Source organism: Sminthopsis crassicaudata, chromosome 1, assembly GCF_048593235.1.
Source record: "Sminthopsis crassicaudata isolate SCR6 chromosome 1, ASM4859323v1, whole genome shotgun sequence".
Classification (NCBI taxonomy): domain Eukaryota; kingdom Metazoa; phylum Chordata; class Mammalia; order Dasyuromorphia; family Dasyuridae; genus Sminthopsis; species Sminthopsis crassicaudata.
In genome coordinates this window covers 32,427,188-32,448,251 of record NC_133617.1, presented here as the reverse complement: position 1 = coordinate 32,448,251, position 21,064 = coordinate 32,427,188, and the positions used below count along the sequence as shown (strand labels likewise).

The 21,064-nt window shown below is 43.8% G+C and overlaps 1 protein-coding gene across 2 annotated transcripts in view; it reads right to left on the bottom strand.

The window, feature by feature from the left end:
• TMEM120B (transmembrane protein 120B) overlaps positions 1 to 21,064 on the bottom strand; it is a 37,776-nt gene that overhangs the window by 1,925 nt on the left and 14,787 nt on the right. For both annotated transcript variants that reach the window (XR_012487651.1, XM_074298055.1), the window contains exons 2-10: positions 19,551 to 19,669; positions 16,513 to 16,629; positions 13,177 to 13,236; positions 11,349 to 11,444; positions 8,433 to 8,522; positions 3,537 to 3,602; positions 2,731 to 2,792; positions 2,018 to 2,110; positions 651 to 715 (exon numbers count right to left, since the gene is read on the bottom strand). Coding sequence is in view for 1 of the 2 variants with exons in the window: in XM_074298055.1 (XP_074154156.1) it covers positions 651 to 715; positions 2,018 to 2,110; positions 2,731 to 2,792; positions 3,537 to 3,602; positions 8,433 to 8,522; positions 11,349 to 11,444; positions 13,177 to 13,236; positions 16,513 to 16,629; positions 19,551 to 19,669 (768 nt within the window). In the remaining variant the exon portion in view is untranslated. The remainder of the gene's footprint in view (positions 1 to 650; positions 716 to 2,017; positions 2,111 to 2,730; positions 2,793 to 3,536; positions 3,603 to 8,432; positions 8,523 to 11,348; positions 11,445 to 13,176; positions 13,237 to 16,512; positions 16,630 to 19,550; positions 19,670 to 21,064) is intronic.

Genomic DNA, 21,064 nt, shown 5'->3' with positions numbered 1-21,064 from the left:
ACATACCTGGAAGTTCTCTATTAATGCCATTTATTGTTATTTTGTTACGGGCAGACTGCAGTTGATCCCTAGGCCCCTTGGGGAACTGCCACCCCCAAAAGTTACGAACCCCTTCATCCACGGGCTTCAGGCTCTAACTTGTGAAGTCCTAAGTCCAAGCCACTTTGTAATCTCTTAAGCATGACATCAACTTGTGCTGTTATTATTATTGCTTTATTATCAGGAATAGGTGAAGAGAAACGGACCTATTTAATTTATGACTTTATTGGCACCAGGAACTACCAGGTGTGGAAGCTCCCTCTACTGGAACAGAACAGCACTTGCTCTGCAACTTACAGTCTCAGAGAGACTTGGTTTTCTCCTTCATAAAACGGAGATAATAATAGGACTTAGGGTTGTGAGGGTCAAGTAGGATCCTATTTGTAAAGCACTCTCCCCTGCTGGTTGTTGTGGCCATTACTATTGATGCCTAGCTCCAAGGCCAACTCTTCGTCCACTGCCGCACAATTACGAGTCTCCATAATTATAATTGTTATTACGCCTACCATGTGGGTGACCCAGCCAGCCCCGCCGCCCTGCTTAGCCACAGCAGGGAAGAACACAACAAGCAAATATATTGGGGTCCCTGAGAGTCCCGGGGGGTGACTTACATGACCACAGAACAAGAACGGTAGGAGAAAGGTAAGACCCCTCCACATCCAAGACTGGAATCCCTCTGGAAAAGAAGGCAGAGTTAGGGGACAGGGGGAAGTCAGATCTGCATCATGGGCCAGGAGAGCAGTAGATGCCCTCGTTCCCATCAATCAATCTTACTGTCTCTGTGCTTGAGATTCTTTCTTGGTTTACTTCAGTTACCCAATAGCCATATGACTTGTTTTTAGTCAATTAAAAAAAAAATTTTTTTTCTGGTTATACATGTACATCTCTCTTTACAAATCATGTTGGGAGAGAAAATGTTTTCAATCACATCCAGCTCTTTAAGACTTCCTTTGGGGTTTTCTTGACAAAGATATAAGAGTGATTTGCCATTTCCTTCTCCAGTTCATTTACAGATGAGGAAACTGAGGCAGATAGGGTGAAGTAACAACTCACACAGGTAGAAGTGTTTGAAGCTGGATTTGAACTCACCACAATTGAGTTCCTGACTCTATTAGACCCTTTGGACTGTGGCACCCCCTAATGGTCAAGTCCTTAATAAGTGTTTGAGCTTAAGGATGTATTTTATAGCAACTTTTCCCCATCCTGACTCTGAGCCCAGCACTCTATCCACAGCACCATTTAATCTGTCTCAGCCTCACTGGACATTTTCCTCATCTGTAAAATGGGACCAGCAAGGTTACTGGGCAGAAAGTGCTCTGTAAATTTTTGAACCTTAAACAAATCTGTGATTATCATTATTCTGTGACAGAAAATAAAGGTCACAGGATCCTGGGATTTCAGAAATCCTCTATTTCAGGTGTCAGGTGTCAAATACTCAGTTCATTCAACTTGGCTCACAAGGTTCCTAAACATGGCCCAAATCAGATTCAATAATAATTGGGAAATATTTAACAAAGGAAATCAAAATATAAGAAAATAATGTTAACATGTGTTTTTCTAAGTCAATAAGGAGCCTACAGGGATCCCTAGGGACAGTTTAGTTGGCCCCTAGTTTTATTTTTATTTAAATTTGATAATACTCTAATCTGACCCTTTTAATTAAGGGAATGCAAGACAACCCAGAAAAATTGAATCATTTTCCCTAAATCACCCAGGTAGAAAATGGGAAATTGTGAGAGCTAAATCTCAGTCTTCTAACCAAGGAAATCAAATTTGACCCAAAGTGAATTAAGATGAATGGGCAGAGAGACCCCATGAAGCTTAGAAGGAATGCCGGAAAAGCTATAATTTTTCACACGCTGAAATTCCTTGAATGTTCCGGGCTGTGTTGATGGGTCAATGTTAACCTTTCATTAAAACCTTTATTTTTTCTACAGAGATGTGCCCCCAGTGGAGGAGGCTCAGCAGCAGTACTCACCCACTGTGAGGTCCAAATGGTTCCTTTCCCCCAGAGCCCGGAGTCTGTAGAGGCATCCACTCTGATAATAATATTGTAGGAACTGGACACAGCCTGCAAAGGAACAGGGGAGAGGACAGCCCTCAAGCAGAAGTCACTATATCAAAGATCTCTAGCTGGAAGGGCGCTCAAAGACCAGAAGGGAAACTGAGGCTTCTGGGAAAGTAGTGACTTGCCCAGGATCATCCAAGAAGTATTAGAGGTAATTTTTGACCTCAGATCCTCCAAATTGAGTTTTTTATTCTTGAAACCTCCTCAAAGGACAAATCACAAAAGGGGGAGGGGAGATTTGGGAAGGGGCCATCTCAGTCTTACCCCAGGGCAGTTCTCCAAGGCCACAAGGACAGATGTTGTCAGTTCATTAATCAAAAAAACCTAGATGGGCTGGACAGGGAGGAGGCCTTCGGGTCAGGGCTTAGTTGACCAATATTAGGGCTTTCAGCCCAGCCTATGATGTTGGCTGGGACTGATTTGGGAAGGAAAAACAGCCTCCTCTCCCTTGACCCTCACTCCAGGCATCTGGATCTCCTTCCCCTGGTCCACTCTGACCCCACTCCCTTGGCAATCAAATCCCCCTCTCTGACATCCCACAGGAGCTAAGAACAGAGCCCTCCCTCATCTGCTGCCAAGGGAGGCCCTCGCTTAGGGCAAAGGAGCAAGAAAGAGGCACTCACTCTGAAAGATGGAAAAAGCTAAAAACTGATTGCGAAACTTTTGATAGATGAGTCCATTTGGCCTGGAGAAGGGAGGAAAAGTAAAAAAGTAAAATAAAATAAAAGGAGACAGGGTTGTCAAATCCTAATTGCCAACATCACCAACCTATCCATCCTGCATTGGCCATGGCCCCAGGCCACACACTCCCAGGGTAGGAAGGGAGAAGCCTCTGGCTGGGCTCTCCCCACATGGCCAGATACATCACATCCCCAAGCCCGAAGGCATGGAAAAGCAGAGCTTCCCAGCTCCCTGATCCCCTGGTCCTGGGGGCCGGACATGTCAGTCCCTTCTCTCTATCTCCCGAGGCCCCTTGCCGAGGACTTCCAATTTCCTGTATTCTCTGCCTTTTATTTTCTTCTCTCCCCTTCTGTTTATCACTTTCATTCCATCTTCCCCTTCTCATTCTGTTCTCCCCACCCCTCACATCCTGCTTTCTCTCTCATGCTCTGCTCTTCATCCCTCCTACCTTGCTCCCACCTGGAGGTGCAATCCCACTATTAAACCTTGCTTCCCTGAGATAGACCCCAAGGCTCTCTACCATGGTTGTTCCCCAGGCTTCTAAGTCAGGGAGCCACCTGCTCCTCTGCTGAGGAGTTGTCCTGAGGCTGTGTCCTTATTGGCCTCCCATATGGATCCAGTCCAGCCCAGGCCCAGTCCTATTTACAAGCAGATCCTGTATCTTAAGTCTGGCCAAGGATGTTCTCAGCCTCCAGCCCCCCACCCCCCTTCCCTGAGCAGGGCAGGAGGAGGGGGAGGGAGCACTCACCAGGTCAGCATTATCCCCGACAGAAATGTGGAGACGTAGTGGTGAGACACCCACCAGCCTTTAATTCTTGGAAAGAAAGACAAAGAAAGGGAGACTAAATGAAAAGAGGAAGCTGCCCCCTTCGTGGCACACCTCTGGGACATCTCTGACAGGGAAGCTCTATTTAAGAGCTTTTGCTACAAACCGAGCCTTGGAAAAGGGGCTTCTGTGGGTGGGGGGCCAGGCTTGACCCTGCCCACAGAAAGGGACACCAGAGGAACAAAGCTGCATCTGCACAGACATCCAGCTCACATACATCCTGTGGGATCCTGGGCAAGTCATTTAACATAAATCTGCCTCTGTTTCTCCATCTGTAAATTGGGGATAATAAGAACACCTACCCAGCAGGGTGGTGGTGGTCTAAGGCTGGATTTGAACTCAGGGTTTATTCACTCCAGCCCTGCCCTTCACTCTATCTGTCCCACACAAACTGGCTCTACTTCACTTACGACCATTTCAATTCGACCCCAGTCAATTCCACCCCACAAAGGCGAGGTTGTAACTTCTGGGCATTTTTATTGACCGTCCCCATAAATAGAATTCGTTCTCCTTCTTGTGGCTTCTTTCAAATCCAAATAGAAAGTCTCTCCTTTTATTAGGGGTCTTCCCACTGAGACTAGTCCCAGTTTATCCCGTTTATCTCTTATTTGTACAGAATTGTTTGCATAGAGACCGGAGCTCCTAAGAGAAGAGACTAGTTAATTTTGAGATTTGTGATCTTTCTTTGCATCCATTCTCACTGCGCTTGGCTCATAGTAGGTACTTAATAAATGCTTGTTGACTGACCTCTTGGGGTCATTTAATCTTGACACTCCTCCTCCCCTAATTTCTTCCTGACAAGTGACAACCAGCTTCCATTTGAATACTTCTAGTAGTATTCTAGTAGTGAGTAACTCACTACCTTTCCTAACAGCCCAGCCCATCCTTGTTTATAAATAGAACTGAAGTTCTTTAAGGACAGGACCTGCTTCTATTTTCGGTCTTTACTGAGTAAAATCTGCCTCCTTGTCATTTCAGAGAAACACAAAATCTCAAGTAGGAAGGGCCTCCAAAGGTTGCCTAAGGCTGACCATACCTGAATATGAATTTCCCCCACCACACAGAGGGAAGGGAACCCCTTCCCCCTCCTCCCAAGGCAGTCCATGACACTTGGGAGCAGCCAGAGTTGTTCCCATGCAGCGTCATGTCCCCCCAGGCTTTCTCCTCCCTGGCTAACCAGCCCAAGTTATTTCAAACCAGCCCCATGTTGCAAGACTTGCTGCTCTCCACTCCAAGTCAGCTCCATCTATCTCACATTAGAAAATTACATTATCTCCCTCAATCTTTTCTGTATCCCATGCTGGGGAGGAAGGGAGACAATAAGGAGCAGCAGAAATACAAGTGGACATTGGGGTCAGGAAGCCTAGGCGGCCCCTCCAGCTCAGGCACAGACTAAATAGTGACTGTGGGTGAGCCCCTTTGGCCTGTTTTCTAATCTATGAAAAAGACAGGTAGAGACAACATTGGATTTGCAATCTGGGTTCAAATCCGGTCTTTGATACCATCTGACCAAGGGCCAGGGAAGACCTCTTTGGGGTCTACAGTTTCTTCATCTGTGAGATGAGGACTTCAGACTGATGGCCTCTGGGGGCCTTTCAGCTATAAATCTATGCTCCCAACCAATTTAACAATGAACATTTATTAAGCACCTACTATGTGCCTACGAAGAGGCTGGGGCTGGAAGAGTCCCTTCCAGTTCTTATTATTCCTTATTATTCCCAAGTTATTACTTAAGATTTGGTGCTCATCTCTGAATCACACCCAGATTTTATAGCAACCCAATATTAGAGAACACCTACTATGGGCCAGATACCACAAATGGCCCTGAAGGGAAAAAAAGGCAAAAAATAAAGTGGTCTCTGCCCTGGGGGGATTAATAACCTGTTCTTGTTTAGCTGAATCCGATTCGAAAAGGGGCAGGTAGGTGGCTCCGTAGTGAATAGTGCTGGGCCTGGAATCAGAAAGGCACTCATCTCCCTGAGTTCAAATCCTGCCTCAGACACTTATTAGCTATATGATTCTGGGCAAGTCACTTCCCCCTCTGCCTCAGTTTCCTTATCTGTAAGATGGACCGGAGAAGGAAATGGCAAACCACTTTGGTATCTTTACTAAGAAAATCCCAAATGGCGTCATGAAGGATTGAGTGCAATTGAAAAACTGCTGAACGACAGCAACCACAATCTCTGTGTACGTGGCCAGTCATGGCAGGGAGCATGTCTACAGCCCCACTGCACATAAACAGGGCTTGCCTACCTCAGTGCAGAGGGACCAGATTTCCTCCCCTTCCCCTACCCCCAGAAACAAAGATGGCGGCAGATACACTAGGAAGACCTCCTCTACTTGCTCTATTCTTCTTTATGCCTTATTCCTTGCCCTCTTAACACATAAAGAATTAAAGACTCCTTGTCCCCTTTGTGAAAAGCGTTAACCAATTCTCTTCAGCTCTCGGTCATGTTAGCTCTCAGAGTTATGGCAGAGCACGGCACTGACAGGGACCAGAGATGGGAGAACACAGCACCCCACAGCTGACAGACCATGCTTCCCAGGTAATAAAAGTGGGCAAAAAAGGAAGGGGAGGAATGAATTGTTCCTTTACGAAGGAAAATAGAAAATTATCCTAGCATATGTTTTAAAAATAAAAAGCTTCAATAAATTTTTTTTTTTTTTAAAGTGAATGTGTAAAAGGATCTTTACATGTGTTTGGAAAAATAAAATATTGGGGGGAAAAAAGGAGGGAAAATAGAAGAGAAAGAGATGAGATTTTAAAAGGAGGGCCAATACAGGGGGGGAAAAGCACATGTCCTGGAGGATGAGAAGCCCAGGATTCCAATCCTAACCTCACCAGTGATTTACAAAGTAGAAGTCACTTAAAAGTCACTTCTCTCAGACTCTGTTTGCTAATCTTTAACATGAGGGGACTGGGCCAGCCAGTTAACAAAGCCCTTTGAGGCGCCAAGAGTCTATAATTCTAGGCAGGTTCTCTTTCCATTATCACGCCATGTGATAAATCTCAATGCTCTAGAGGGCCAAAGAGTGATTTCAAGGTGCCCATGAATCCATATGGAAAACCCATAAATAAGCAAATGATTTTTGGAGGCTGAATAAACACCCTGTTCTTGGAGATATATTTAGATTTTTTTTTTCCCCCCAGTTTGGACTTGTATTTTGGTGAATTTAGAGAGATCCTCCATAAGGAAACTTCTCCTACCAATGCAGAGCTCCAATCCTTCTCCAGTGTATTAGGACATATGGCTATGGAATCTGAGCACCTGGGTTCAAATGTTGCCTCAGACACATAACAGCCATATGGATGATGCTGGGTAAATCCCTCTACCTCTCTACATCCCAGGAAGCGTTCTAAGGCTAGTAAGGCTGCTCTGCATTCAAGAAAGGAGTTTTCTGCATGGGGGACATCTTAGGTCGAGATGAAAACCAATCTGTTTCTATGTATGTGTGTGTGGAGAGTGTGTACATTCAGCCTACAGAAGGAGTGGCTAAACCTGCTGCTTCCTGAGGGGTTTTTCAGATAAGGGTCTGGGGTCCTCAGTATCAGCTGCAAAGGGCAGGCCAGAGCCAAAGACTGGGTGGTCTTCTCCTCCTGTTCCCCACATTTAGACAGAGAAAGGATTCTCAAGCTGGAAAGTCCTCTTAGAAATCAGATTCATCATCTGGTGCTGAAAGGGGCCGGAGATAAGAAGACCTAGAATTTACAGGGTGCTTTAATTTTCTTTTCTCCAAGCACTGCATATATGTTATCTTGTCTGATTCTTGCAATGGTCCTGGGAGGCAGGTGCTATTATCGCCTCCATTTTACAAATGAGAAAATTGAAGCAGAGAGGGGTGAAATGATTTTTTCAGGGTGGCAGCATCTGATATAGGACTTGAACTCAGGTTTTTCTGATTCCAGGCTCATTCTACCCACTGCACCACTTAAGGGGCCTTAAAGGCAAAATTGTGGCAGGTAAAAGATGAAATGACTAAGGAAACAAAAGTCTGCGCTTCAGAGAATATTGATTTATTAATCAATGCGTGTCAACTGCCCAACAAATCAGGACCAGCCACCCTCCTCAGCTTTGGCGCTGGATCCCAAATACAGAGTGAGACCGGTTTTTATATGTTAAAATTGATTAATCAAATAACAACTGGATACAAAATTTCAACTGGAGGGGAAACTAAGAGCTTTCCAAGTTGGGAGGGAAGAGCAAACCGGCATAATTCTCTGAGATCAGAAAAGGAGGTGTCCCTCTCCCCCCTCTAACAGCCTCAGAGGTCCACCAAGACCACCTCTTCCTTTTTTAGTAATTCAAGGGTAAGGGCCGAATTTGTAAGCCTGGCACCCACTGAATAAATACACCACTGCTCGGACCCTTCTCAAGTTACACCGACATTATTTGGGTTTAACTATTATGTCAGCCTGACATTGAGGGCAGGGATCAGCTACCTTTCTGTCTTTTGTCACCAGGGCCTAACACAGGCCCCAAGTCACTGCTTGCTGATTGATTGTCCGGGGCATAAAGGTCACTCGATTCTTTGGCCCCTAAATCCAGGGCCCATGGGCCTGTTTTAGCACTTTCTTTAAAAGATTCAATTCCATCACAAATGACAAAAACTGCTCATTGTTACCAACTTGCCCACAAATAGGGAAGAGAGACAATGAAGCGGACACAGCTCTCCCCCACACAGGAAGGAATGCTTCTTCCCTTTAAAAAATGAGAGCTGCCTCCGTGCTTCCAGACCCAGGATCCTATGACTCAGGGCCCCGCCGTCCTCTCCCCTGGGACGCCCCCTCCTCCCGAGACCCCAGGCAGCCTTCAGTACCTGGAGCCGTTGCTGATGAGGATGCTTTCCCGGATGGTGAGCGTGCAGTAGTACCAGACCAGCAGGAAGTTGAACACTTCATCAGTTACTCTAGGACAGAGAGAAGCGGGGGCTGTGAGGAGTTAGGCTTGCAGATCTCCCAGGTGGGGGAGAACATGGCACGGGGTGAATGAGAAAAGCTCTTTCTCTTCTCTTGGAGGAGCTGGTGAGTGACCAGCTGGGATGAACACCGACTCTCTGCCAAAGCTCTCTTGTTTCCCAAGATGAAAGTTCTAAGCTCGATTCTCTTACTCTACTGATGAAGAAAGTCCAGCCCAGAGAGGGGAAGTGACTTACTATTACAGGATCACAGACCTAGAGTTTGAGGCCCACCTCTGAATTTTACAAAAGGGGAAACCAAGGCCCAGACTTCATGCAACTTCTTCCTTCTCATAGGTCTTAAGCACACGAACCATGCTAGCCATCCCCATGACATATTAATTTGCATTTGTAAAGCACTTCAAATGTCCAACTCAAACAGAAATAGATCCCTGCTCCCTACTACGGAAAATCATAAAATAACATTATGTTGTACTGTATTTTTAATTATTTTGTCAAACTTTACCTATTTATTACATTTCAATCTGGTTTGGTTTTGCCAGCCTGAGTTTGCCCTATTTTATATCATTTGAGCCTCACTATAATCCTACAAGGTAACAATATTATTATTATTCCCATTCTACAGATAGGGAAATTGAGGCCCAAGGTTTGAGTCTGGATTTGAACTCAAGACTTCACAACTCCAAGATCAACACTCTACCCACCATCTAGCTACCCCTAGCACAGAATCAGTGCTTAATAAATGTTGATTTGTTTTTTCTCTCTGGGTCTCAGTTTACCTTTCTGTAAAAAGAGGAGCATGGACAGCTGACCTCTGAGGTTCCTCCAAGCTCCTTAGTTTCAACAGGGAAAGCAAAAGCTTAGGTTTGGGGTTGGAAAAGATGGAAAGTCTTTGGACTTCAGATTATTCAAACTGTTTACTGAAAGCCTGGGAAAAGGACCTGAATAGATTGAGCCAAATGCCCTGTGGCAGTAGGTTGCTTGAGTTCCCAGCAGGCTCCAGAGAGTCTCATAGTCAACTCTGTGGATTACCAGTCCATTATCCACTCTTGCAACAGCACCTCCCAAGGATGCTGGGCCTAGTGCTTCCCTCCCTTCCCCACCGCACATACACAGCTTAGAAAACAAAATCTAATTTTAACAGTGTCTATCAAGCAGTTCAAGAATTTTGGGAAACTCAAGCCTAAGGAGTGGGAGAAAAAGGCATTGCAGCTTTCTCCATTATATTCTCCGAGCCATTCTCTTGCTCTAGTGAGAACGAGACATTTCTTTCTAAGATTATTTCTTGTCAACTCTATTTCTTTTATGTGTCTGCGTATGGGTATTTCATCTCCTTCTTTGCCCCCCTCCATTAGAATATGAGCATCTTGAAGGCTGGGCCGTTTCATTATTGTCTTTGTAGCTTTAAAGCCAGCACAGAGTCTGGCCACAGTATAGGGGCTTATTACGTGCCGGCTGATTGTTCATTATCGATACCATGTGCCCATCTGGGAGCCAGGAAGTGTTAAAGAGAACTAAAGAAAAATCTGCACTAATTAATATACTGGATAGGTTTTCTGTGAAGGATTTATGGGAGGTCACAGAGAAGAGTCCCAGGATGGAAAAGCCTGGTACAGGAGGGGAGATGTATACCAGCAGAGGGAATGGATTCATCCCTATGTCCCTACAAACATCTCCAACAAGGGGTCAACCATGAAACGCACCTGCTTCAGTGTGCTGAAGACATAGGAGGTGGAAGAGGTGGGAAATCTGATACATAGGAGATATTATGATTCTCTTATCCTCTGGGCTTTGGAGGTAACCCAATCCAGAAAGCATTTTTAAAGGGCCTACTATGTAGCAGACATGAGGCTGTGGGACTCTGGACAAGGTACTAGACACTGCGGAGCAGAAACAGGTCTCCTTGGCTGCAAGGAAGCTCCTGCCCAGGAGGCTCCCACCCCCAGGGCCTAACCTCATCCCATGGTACTAAGAACACAAAGATAAAAAGAAAAAGAAAAAAAAAAAAAAATCCAGTGCCTGTCCTTAGGTTACTTACATTCACTGACAGGAGGCAACATACAAACAGAGAAATATAAACAGGATCATATGAGGGAGTGGAGAGTACTAAGAGCTAGGTGAAAGGAACAGTGGGGCGTGCATAATGGGAATACTGGATTGGAAGTGGGATGAAGACCTGGATTCAAAACAGACTACGTTCACATCTACTAGATGTGTGATGATCGGGCCTGTTATTTCACTGTTTTCGGCCAACTTGTAACTGGGACTCAGTTTCTATATACATAATATGGAAGAGATGGACAAAATACTATCTTGCCTGTTCTAAATCTTAATAAAGCTTTTTATTTATAAAACACATGTATGAATAATTTTTCAACACTGACCTTTGCAAAACTTTCAGTTCCAAATTTTTCCCTCCTCCCCTGGATGGCAGTAGTCCAATACATGTTAAATGCCTTTTCTAAATCTATGAACCCTCAAAGCATCAATGCAATCTCAAACTCAAGAGCAGGGCTAATGCCAAGGTTGGAGATGAATAATCATTGGTGGATTAACCTGGGATGGGCAACCAGGCCTGAAACCCACACACTCCACCCCTACCCCCACCCTAAGAAAGCCAAAAGCCCCATCTCGGCCCCACCCACGGCTGTCCTAGATATCACCCTAGCCTTCCAAATTCATTGCCTTCTCTGGTCTGGAATAGGGCTGTGAAGGGGACATGGGCACCTCAGAAGTCCAAGCTTCCAAGACCCTACTCTTCCCCCCCCCCCCACCCTCTCCCCGGCCCCACCACAGTCCAGGTCCCAGACCACTTACCTGTAGTGTAGGAAGAATCTGCAGGATATGGCTCCAAGCAGGAAGATAATAGTCAAGTAAAGCTTGAATTTCTCGTATTCATCCTTATAAGCAAACCTGCCAAGAACAGCCCAGCCAGGATTAGATTAGAACCCCACCATGTGCTATCATCCTCGATACCAGCCTCTCCCCTCCCCTCCTTGCAACAGATACAGGTACAAGGGTGCTGGGCGCCCGGTTGTCTGACTATAGGGCAGTCATGTTCCACCTCTGGCTATCCCCGTATTCTCATCTATAACACAAGACCACAGACCGTCCCTGTATGAGAATGCCCTCTATGACATCTCCCACAAGGGACAACCATAAATTCGCCAGCCTCCTTCTGTGGGAGGGGAGGAGGCGGAGGCTGGAGATGTGGAATATGCTGCTGATGTAGCATAGTATGGTTTTCCTGAAAAACCTGAAGACCTGGATTCAAATCGCACTTCAGATACCTTCCTTCTTTTCTGCCTTGGACACAGAAAGAAGGAAGGGAATAATAAATACAGAACCTACAAGGTGCCAGGCACTGTGTTAAATGCTTCATTATTTCATTAGAGCCTATTATTATCATCCCCATTTTGCAGATGAGGAAACTGAGGTAGAGTGGTTAGGTGACTTGCCCAGGTTCACACAGCTACTACATCATCTTTGGGGCTGGGTTTGATTTCAGGTCTCGTGCTCTATCCAATGTAGCACTCCCTGATGTCCCCTAGTCAGCTGTCAAAGTCACACCTTACTTTCCTGCTCTATAAAAGGAAGGGTTGGTCTCTAAGGTCCCTTCCAGCTCTAAAATATAAAAGTTTATGAGCCTATTGGTTAATTCTGTTTAACATTTTGATCACCAGGAGGCAGACAGCAGGAAATGACTATGATGTGAAAAGAAGACTTCAAAAAAACTTTTTAAAGAGATGCTCCTTGGTCCCCCAATGAGGAGGAAGCTGCTGTCTCTCAAAGAAAGTCCCTTCCACTATGGGAGACTCATTGAGAAGTTTACTAGCAAAAATCTTGTCCCAAATTTGTCTCTTTACAACGCCCATGCATGGTTCCGGGTTCTAAAGTCAAGCAGGATAGAGCTAATTCCTCCAGCAGGAAATGGCCTTTCAAACACCAAAGGCCACAAAAGCAGGAGCAATCTCTTAAGGTCCCTTGTCAGTTCTAACCTTACACCAGGAACATCGACTTGACCTGGGGTGGGACACTGGAGGAATGGAAGTCTACTTCTACCCTTGTTCCCAAATTAAAGCTTGCTGTTAATAAGAGGAATCCGTGAGGAGAGGAGCAGGGAGGATTACATGCTGCACAGTACTCTTCACACCTTAACCTGCTAGATAAGGGCCTGGGACAGAAACTCAAGCTTCCTTTCCCTTTTCAATACAAATTCCAAGGTCCATTTTCCACAGGACTCAGTGTTCTGCCTTTTAGGCCCACACAGACATTTAAAGGGAAAACCGGATATCAGGAAATCTAGGGGTCTGGAGGATTAAACATATCTTATACAAGAACTTGAAGTGTACATTCTAATTGAGGACTGTCTCTTGTTTCCTGGGTCTCATGAGGGAAGGCCATGGTCCCCGGCCCACAGTACAGGGGACACCTCCTAAAGCACAACTAGGAACCTGTTTTTTCTGATATTGGGATAGTTGTATTTCAATACAATTGGTTTCCTTTTTAAGCCTTTGTATTTTATTTTATATATTTAAAAATATAATCCTGAGAAGGGTTTCCCTAGGCTTTGAAGGGGCATGGGGTTAGGTTCCTAGAGAGTCAAGACATACACAGAAAAGGTAAAAGAACTGGACATACTCACTTGGCCTGATTATTGAGGAGGGTAACGTTGACATTGCCCAGAACCAGACTAAGATACAGTCTGAAAGAAAAGAATAGATCATCAATGAGGCTCCTTTCAAGGTATATAACTCAGGTGCCCACACCCACACAAGACCTTTCTGGACTCTCTCCCCCATATAAGTCATTGAAATACTATATATACTGTAATTCTGAAATGATTTTGTGGCTATTTATTTGTGCCCACATTGTTTTCACTGATCTTTAAACATAAAACATAAACTCCTTGAAGACAGGGATGGCTTCCTTTTGGTCTAGCCCAGCATCCACATATTTGTTTTTTTTAATCGGACCTATGATTTCTTCATTACAGAAAGAAGTTCTTCTACCAAAGCTGACTGGCCCAGACTTATTGCATGTGGCTAAATGACTTCACCAGTCACATGGCTGGTAAGTGCTGGAGGTGGGAGCTGACCCCATATTTTCCTTGAGAGGCTGACTCTTTAGCCATTAAACCAGGCTACCTTTAACCCAGCAGCTGGGTTTAACCTTTCTGAAGCTCTGGCTCATGGCAGTCAGTCATCAAATGCTACTTGAATAAATGAAAGCCTAGAGTAGAAAGTAAGCTCCTTGAGGGCAGGCCTATCTCATTTTTGGTTTTAAATCTCCAGGGCCTGGAAGATTTCTTTGGTCTCAATCTATGACTTCTCCTGATTATGGAATTTTAGACTCTATACTCTCTTTGTTCAGTATCAATTCTATCCTGGCTTGATTCTTCATGTATGTCTTATCCACTCAGCTGAATTAGAAGGGCAGAGACTACATTTCTATCCTATCTCTGTGACCTCAGTATCCAACACAATTCTAAGTGTTAAAAAAACAAAACATGGAATGAATTCTCTCTCCTGGAAGGCAGGGGCTATTTAGTGGTGGCCTTTGTATCAGCACACAGCAAGTACTTAATAAATGTTGCTTTAATTGCATATACACACTGCTGATTCCCCTACCCTCCCCAAATCCTAACTCTCTGGGGGAGTCCTTTATACAGACATACAGATACTGTTGAGGAAAGCTAAAGTATTATTATCCAAAACACCCACAAAAATCGTGAGCACATAATTAGCCTGGGCAGGTGTGCAAGGCTAAAAATGGATGAACGGAGAGATATAAACTGTAGTTTTCGGAATAAAGAAAAAGGTGGGAGGGGCCTTTAAACAGGAGATATCAGCTGGGAAAGATCTTAGAAATCATTTAGCCCAAACCCTTTGTTTTCCAAATGGGGACACTGAGGCTCAGAGAGTTAATTTCCCAAGGTCTAGGACCCCAGACTGCCTACCATCCTCTCACAGTCATCAGATGTTTGTTGCTGTCTCTAGAATTACAAAATCAATTATTTTAAAAATCATGCAAATGTATACCTTTGCTAAAGCATTTAAGAAGATAATCAGGGATGAGCTGATTCAGGCCCCACTGCCTCCTTTTATGTCAAAGATGATATCTCAGTTCACAAGGAGCATAGGATGTTAGTGTTGAATGCCCACCTTTACTGCCCTGGGAGCTTCCTAATGGTACTTCCTAAAGCACAAGGGTAATTATTCCCCTGGCCTAAAACCTCAAATAGCTCCCTATCACTTCTAGAATAAAATAATTTGGATTTAACATATATTTTTACCATGTTTAACATTTATTGGATTATATGCCATCTGGGGAGGGGAGGGGGAAAATTGGGACACAAGGTTTTTCAAAGGTCAATGTCAAAAAAATTATCCTTGCATATGTTTTGAAAATAAAAAAAAAAACTTCAATTAAAAATACTAACAAAAAATAAAATAAAATACGAACTCCCCAGCTTGGCATGGAAAGCCCTTTATATTCCATCACTACCCCTTGTTATGGCAGATAAGGGACTAGACCTTTTTCAAGCAAGTAATCAATAAGTATTTCTAAGAGGCTACAACATACAAGAGGTCATGCAAGGTGCCAGTGATATAAAACAAATGATAGTCCTTGTTCTTAATTAAGGACACCTAACTTTAAGGCAGGTATCAAAGAAATGCAAATAAATGAGGGGAATAGTTAGGAACCAGTTAGAGTCTCTTAAAGGAGGGGGGCACGGGAAGGAGCGGGGTTGAGAGTGTGGGTGATTTAGGGCAGCCTCCTCCCCACTGCTGGAAAAAGAAACAAAAGCTCCTGTCTTAGTAATGTAAGCATGGGCTTTGGCCCATATGGTTTTTGAATGCATGTGTCCAAACCCTCCAATAGGGGGTGACAGAGGCAATCTTAAGAATAAAGGCCAGCTGGAGAGACTTACATGAACTGATCCTGAGTGAAATGAGCAGAACCAGGAGATCACTATACACTTCAACAACAATACTATGTGATGATCAATTCTGATGGACGTGGCCATTTTCAACAATGAGATGAACCAAACCAGTTCCAATAGAGCAGTAACGAACTGAACCAGCTACACCCAGCGAAAGAACTCTGGGAGATGACTATGAACCACTACATAGAATTCCCAATCCCTCTATTTTTGTCTGCCTGCATTTTTGATTTCCTTCATAGGCTAATTGTACACTACTTCAAAGTCTGATTCTTTTTGTACAGCAAAATAACTGTATGGACATGTATTGTATTTAATTTATACTTTAACATATTTAATATGTATTGGTCAACCTGCCATCTTGGGGGGAGGGGAAGGAGGGGGAAAATTAGAACAAAAGGTTTGGCAATTGTCAATGTTGTAAAATTACCCATGCATATATCTAGTAAATAAAAACTATTATTAAAAAAAAAAAAAAAAAAAAAAAGAATAAAGGCCAGCCTCTGGGAAAATCCAGAAGTAGTCAGTCAATAAGCATCTATTAGGCGCTTACTATATGCCAGGCACTGTGCTTTGTATTGGAGAAAACTAGCCGTATTCAAGATCCATCCAGTACAAATGGGAGATAATCTCAGAGGGAAGGCATTAGTGGGGGAAGATCAAGATAGGGCTCCCACAGAGGGGAGGATGTGAGCTGACCTGAAACCAGCCTGGAGTTGTATTATAGGGCAGCAAGAAGGCCAATTTGGCTAGACCACAGTATTTATGACAGTAAGATTCCTCATCAGCCTGGAAGTACAAGAGCCAGACTATGAAGAGTCCCTTTCTTGGCTCTGCATGTGATCTCACAAACTTTCTGCCCCAAACAGCTCTGAGAAAGCAGAGATACCAATCTGGCTGGGGCCTCTGTAACTGGGTACTCTGTGCATCATCTCTCCTACAGCCCTAGAGCTGGCCAAGTCTAGGGAAGCCACCAGAGTCTCCTACCTTGTATGTGTGGAGCCAGAACCTCCCCAACTGCCCAGAGCCCCCTACCCGTTCTTCTTGGGCAGGTAAGCTTCCATGTCAAAGAAGATATTCTGCCGTTCCTTGATGTTGGCGCTCATCTGCTGAATGAGGTCGGCCTCTTCAATGTTGGCATGCCGCTTACACCTGTTGTTGAGATTAAAAGGGAAAAGGGTGGGAGTGTTGGCTCAGCTAGCTGCCAGCGTGTCTAGACACTCCCAGGTCTGGGCACGCAAAGGCATCTCACCACCGTCCCCCTCACTTTAACTCAACAGTCAGGCTTCTTAACTGAGTGGGAGAAAATAAGGAACACACTGTAATCAGAGGACCTGAGTTCAAATTCCATCTCAGACACTTATCTGCATATTCTTAGGCAAATTACTTCACCAACATGGTTTTCCCATTTACAAAATGAAAGGGTTGGAATAAGACAGCCTCAGAGTCCCAGTCAATTTTACATCTCTAATCCTTCCTTTGGCCTCAATTTATCTTTTGTATAATGGAAACAATCAACTTTACATCTCTAATCCTTCCTTCTGGATAATAGAAACAACTTTACATCTCTAATCCTTCCTTCTGCTACAATTTATCTTCCGTATAATAGAAACAATAGAACCCAAGTTCAAATCTGGTCTCAGACACTTAACACTTCCTAGCTGTGTGACCCTGGGCAAGTCACTTAAGCCCAGCCTCAAAAGAAAAAAAAAAAAAAAGTATTTCCTGTATGACAGAAAAAAAGCATCCAAAAGCAGAAAGAGACTCAAGGAGACTCAAGGAGAGAATCCTTGCCCTCCAGAAGCCCATGTTGTACTTATAAACAACTGGTAAGAGTGTAAGTATTTGACAAGTAAAAGCTCTACAATAGTATATGATCTGGATGCCATTCATTAGCAAAAACTCTTCCCCCAAACTGGAAAAACAGCTCAGAGGGCACACCCACCTCCAGGGCCAGCAGCATGACCTCTACCTTGCATTATAGACTCTGAGGCACTAGTTGAATGTTTCAGGAATTAGTGAATGCAGAACAATGCAATCACAAATCATATATTGTCATTTACAAAGGCAAAGCCTAAGCTTACATTGCTAAGATAGGAGCTTTCAGTTCTTTTTTTTTTTTCACAGTGAACAAGGGAGTTGAACTGTCATCCTCACTCCCTTGACAGGGTCTCCCTTACAACCAAAGAACATTTGTTTATAAATTGAGGGTCTAATCTTGTAACTAGGTCATCAGCCTGCTAAACCTGGGAAACAACTTTTCAAACATGACAGGATGGCAGGATTGTAGATTAGAACTGGAAGAAGCCTTATAGGCCTATTAGGTTAAAAAATGTCCTCATTTCAGAGATGAGGAAAATGAGACTCAAAGAACTGAAGGCATTGCCCCCATCACTCAAGCAGTAAATAGCAGAGCTGAGTTTCAAATGCAAGTCAGACTGCAATTTCAGAGCTCTACCATAACCATACACTGCCCTTCCTCCCTACCCACTGTCTCCACTCCCAAGATAGCAAGAACCTTCAATCCAGCTGGATTATAAGTGTAGAGATGCTTTTACTCTGGGTCCAGGAAACTGGCTGATCCAAAATAATAGTTTGTGTCATAATAATCTGTGTATGTGCCAGACAACACTAGTTTGGGTGCTCTTTAAGAACAGAGCCAGACTTATATCCCAAAGAAATACTTAAGATGGGAAAGGGACCTGTATGTGCCAAAATGTTTGTGGCAGCTCTTTTTGTAGTGGCTAGAAACTGGAAAATGAATGGATGTCCATCAATTGGAGAATGGTTGGCTAAATTATGGTATATGAAGGTTATGGAATATTATTGTTCTGTAAGAAATGACCAACAGAAGGAATACAGAGAGGCTTGGAGAGACTTACATCAACTGATGCTGAGTGAAATGAATAGAACCAGGAGATCGCTGTACACTTCAACAACAATATTGTATGAAGAGGTATTCTGATGGAAGTGGATATCTTCAACATAAAGAAGATCCAACTCACTTCCAGTTGATCAATGATGGACAGAAACGGCTATACCCAGAGAAGGAACACTGGGAATTGAATGTAAATTGTTTGCACTACTGTCTTCCTACCCAGATTACTTATACCTTCGGAATCCAATTCTTAACATGCAACAAGAAAATTGGATTTACACTCATATATTGTATCTAGGTTATACTGTAACACATTTAATATGTATGGGATTGCCTGTTATCTAGGGGAGGAAGTAGAGAGAGGGAGGGGAAAATCTGGAAAAATGAATACAAGGGATAATGTTGTAAAAAAAAAAAATACTCATGCATATATACTGTCAAAAAAAATTATAATTATAAAATAAAAAAAAAAAAAAAGAACAGGGCCAGAGTTTCACCAGGGCCTAGCACAGATAGTAGTAGGCATTCAATAAATGTTTGTGTAAATGGAATAACAACAGCAGCAGCTGACTTTTACATATTACTCAGTGCTTTTGAAAGTGCCAAAATAGACAGTTTGGTCAGCAGAAAGCAAGCTAAATGATAAGGAGTCTAAGGACCTGAGTTCAAATCCCAACCTTACTATTTCCCCCCCCTAAAGCTGGGGTTAAGTGACTTGCCCAGGATCACACAGCTAGGAAGTGTTAAGTGTCTGAGACCAGATTTGAACTGTGGTCCTCCTGAATTCAAAGGAGAGAGGGAAGAAGGAAAGAAGGTGCAGAGGGAAAGGATGAAAGAAGGGAGGGGAAAAGAAGAAGGTAAGGAAAGGATGCAGAAGGGAGGGAAAGAATAGGGAAGGGGGAAGAAGAAGAGAGAGAGTGAAAGGATGGAGAAAGGAGGGAAAGGAAGAAGAGAGAGCAAGGGGGAAAGATAAAAAAAGGAGTATTAGGAAAAGAAGAAAGGAGGGAAGGAAAAGAGAAAAGAAGGGGAGGAGGAAAGAAAGTAGGACCATAGATGAAAATCAAAGGCTGACAACTATGGGGTGTTATGAATTGAGATATGGGTTAAGATTACAAGATCCAGCCAAGTACCCCTCCCCTGCTTGACCATCCCCAGTCTGGAGGCCTATGGGCAAACAGCTTGTTCTTCCCCTCACCTCTGGAGACTACCCTTGAGGTCTGATAGCCGTTTCTTCTGCTTGCTGATGGAGCTACTACAGGAGGCCTGGAGTGCGGTCAGCTCTTCCAGCTTCTGTCTATACACTTTGTGGGTTTCCTAGAAAGAAGAGAATGAGAGGAGGCTTCATGAGACAGGATCAGCATGCAAAAGCAGCATCTGCAAAACAATGAAGAGTGTTTCAGGTGGGACTGATAGAGAACAATTTAACATGTCCTGCCTGATGGCTGATGACAGAAACCAGATTACCAGGACCAGTAAGACAAGAGAAGGTTCACCAAAAATTATGGATCACTTTTTTTGCTGAGGTAATTGGGATTAAGTAACTTGCCCAGGGTCATACAGCTAGGAAGAGTGAAGTGTCTGAGGCCAGATTTAAACTCAGGTCCTCCAGACTTGCAGGACTTCTATCCACTGTGTCACCTAGCTACTCCTATGGATCACTTTAAAAAAAAAAAAAAAAAATTATCACTTTCTACTGACAGCAAATCACTTTTAAAAAAAGAAATGTGATATATCAACAACTATGAACAAAGGTGAGGTATCACTTGAGAGACATAAACTAAAACTGCTCAAATCGGCAAGGAGAGTTAAAACATGGCAAGTCTTTGTTGGAGGGGCTGTGGGAAGGCAGGCACATGAATACACTGTTGGTGGAGTTGCAAAGTGGCCAACCATTTGGGGAAATGTTGGGGAATTATTTGACAAATGTCACTAAATTATTCATGTTAGTTCCCAGGGATCCTTCTGCTTTGTATATACCCTAAGGAGGTCAAAGACAGACAGTAAGACCCCATGCTAGTTGAAGGATTTAGAGCAGAAGTCCTCAAACTGCAGCCCGCTGAGGACGTTTATGCAGCCCGCCAGGTTATGGCAAAAATCAGACTGGAAGTGACGTTCAACCTAAACTCGAGTTAGCAACGTACACTTCCAGCACTAGGCTGAGGCAGCGGAGACAGAGTGTGAGGCGCTCCAATAGTCTGAGGGACAGTAAACTGGCCCCCTATTTTAAAAGTTTGAGGTCCACTGATTTAGAGCAAAGAACTGGAAATAAAGTGAGGACCCTCTACCAGGAGAACGACTAAAGAATCATATGAGTGTAGTGGAATATTATTGCCAGTGAGAAATGGCAAATTGGAGGAATTCAGAAGAACATCAAAGACAACACTGGCTTTGGGGTTAGAGATCCTGGATTAATATCCCACTTTTGCCAGCAGGGACAGATGGATGGAGCAGTGCAGGATCTGAAATCAAGAAGGCCTGGGTTCAAATCCTACCTGTGATGCCTTTCTTAAGTGATATAACCATTAGCAAGTCACAAGAATTTTTATCAACCTGTTTCTTCATCTATAACATGAGGATAATAATGGTTCTACTTTCTGCAATTTCTGAGAGGATCAAGAGAGAAAACATGTTATAAAGTGTTTTGAACACTTTAGGGTCATGGAATAGCAGAATGGACAGAGGACCTACCCTGGAGGAAGAACCTGAGTT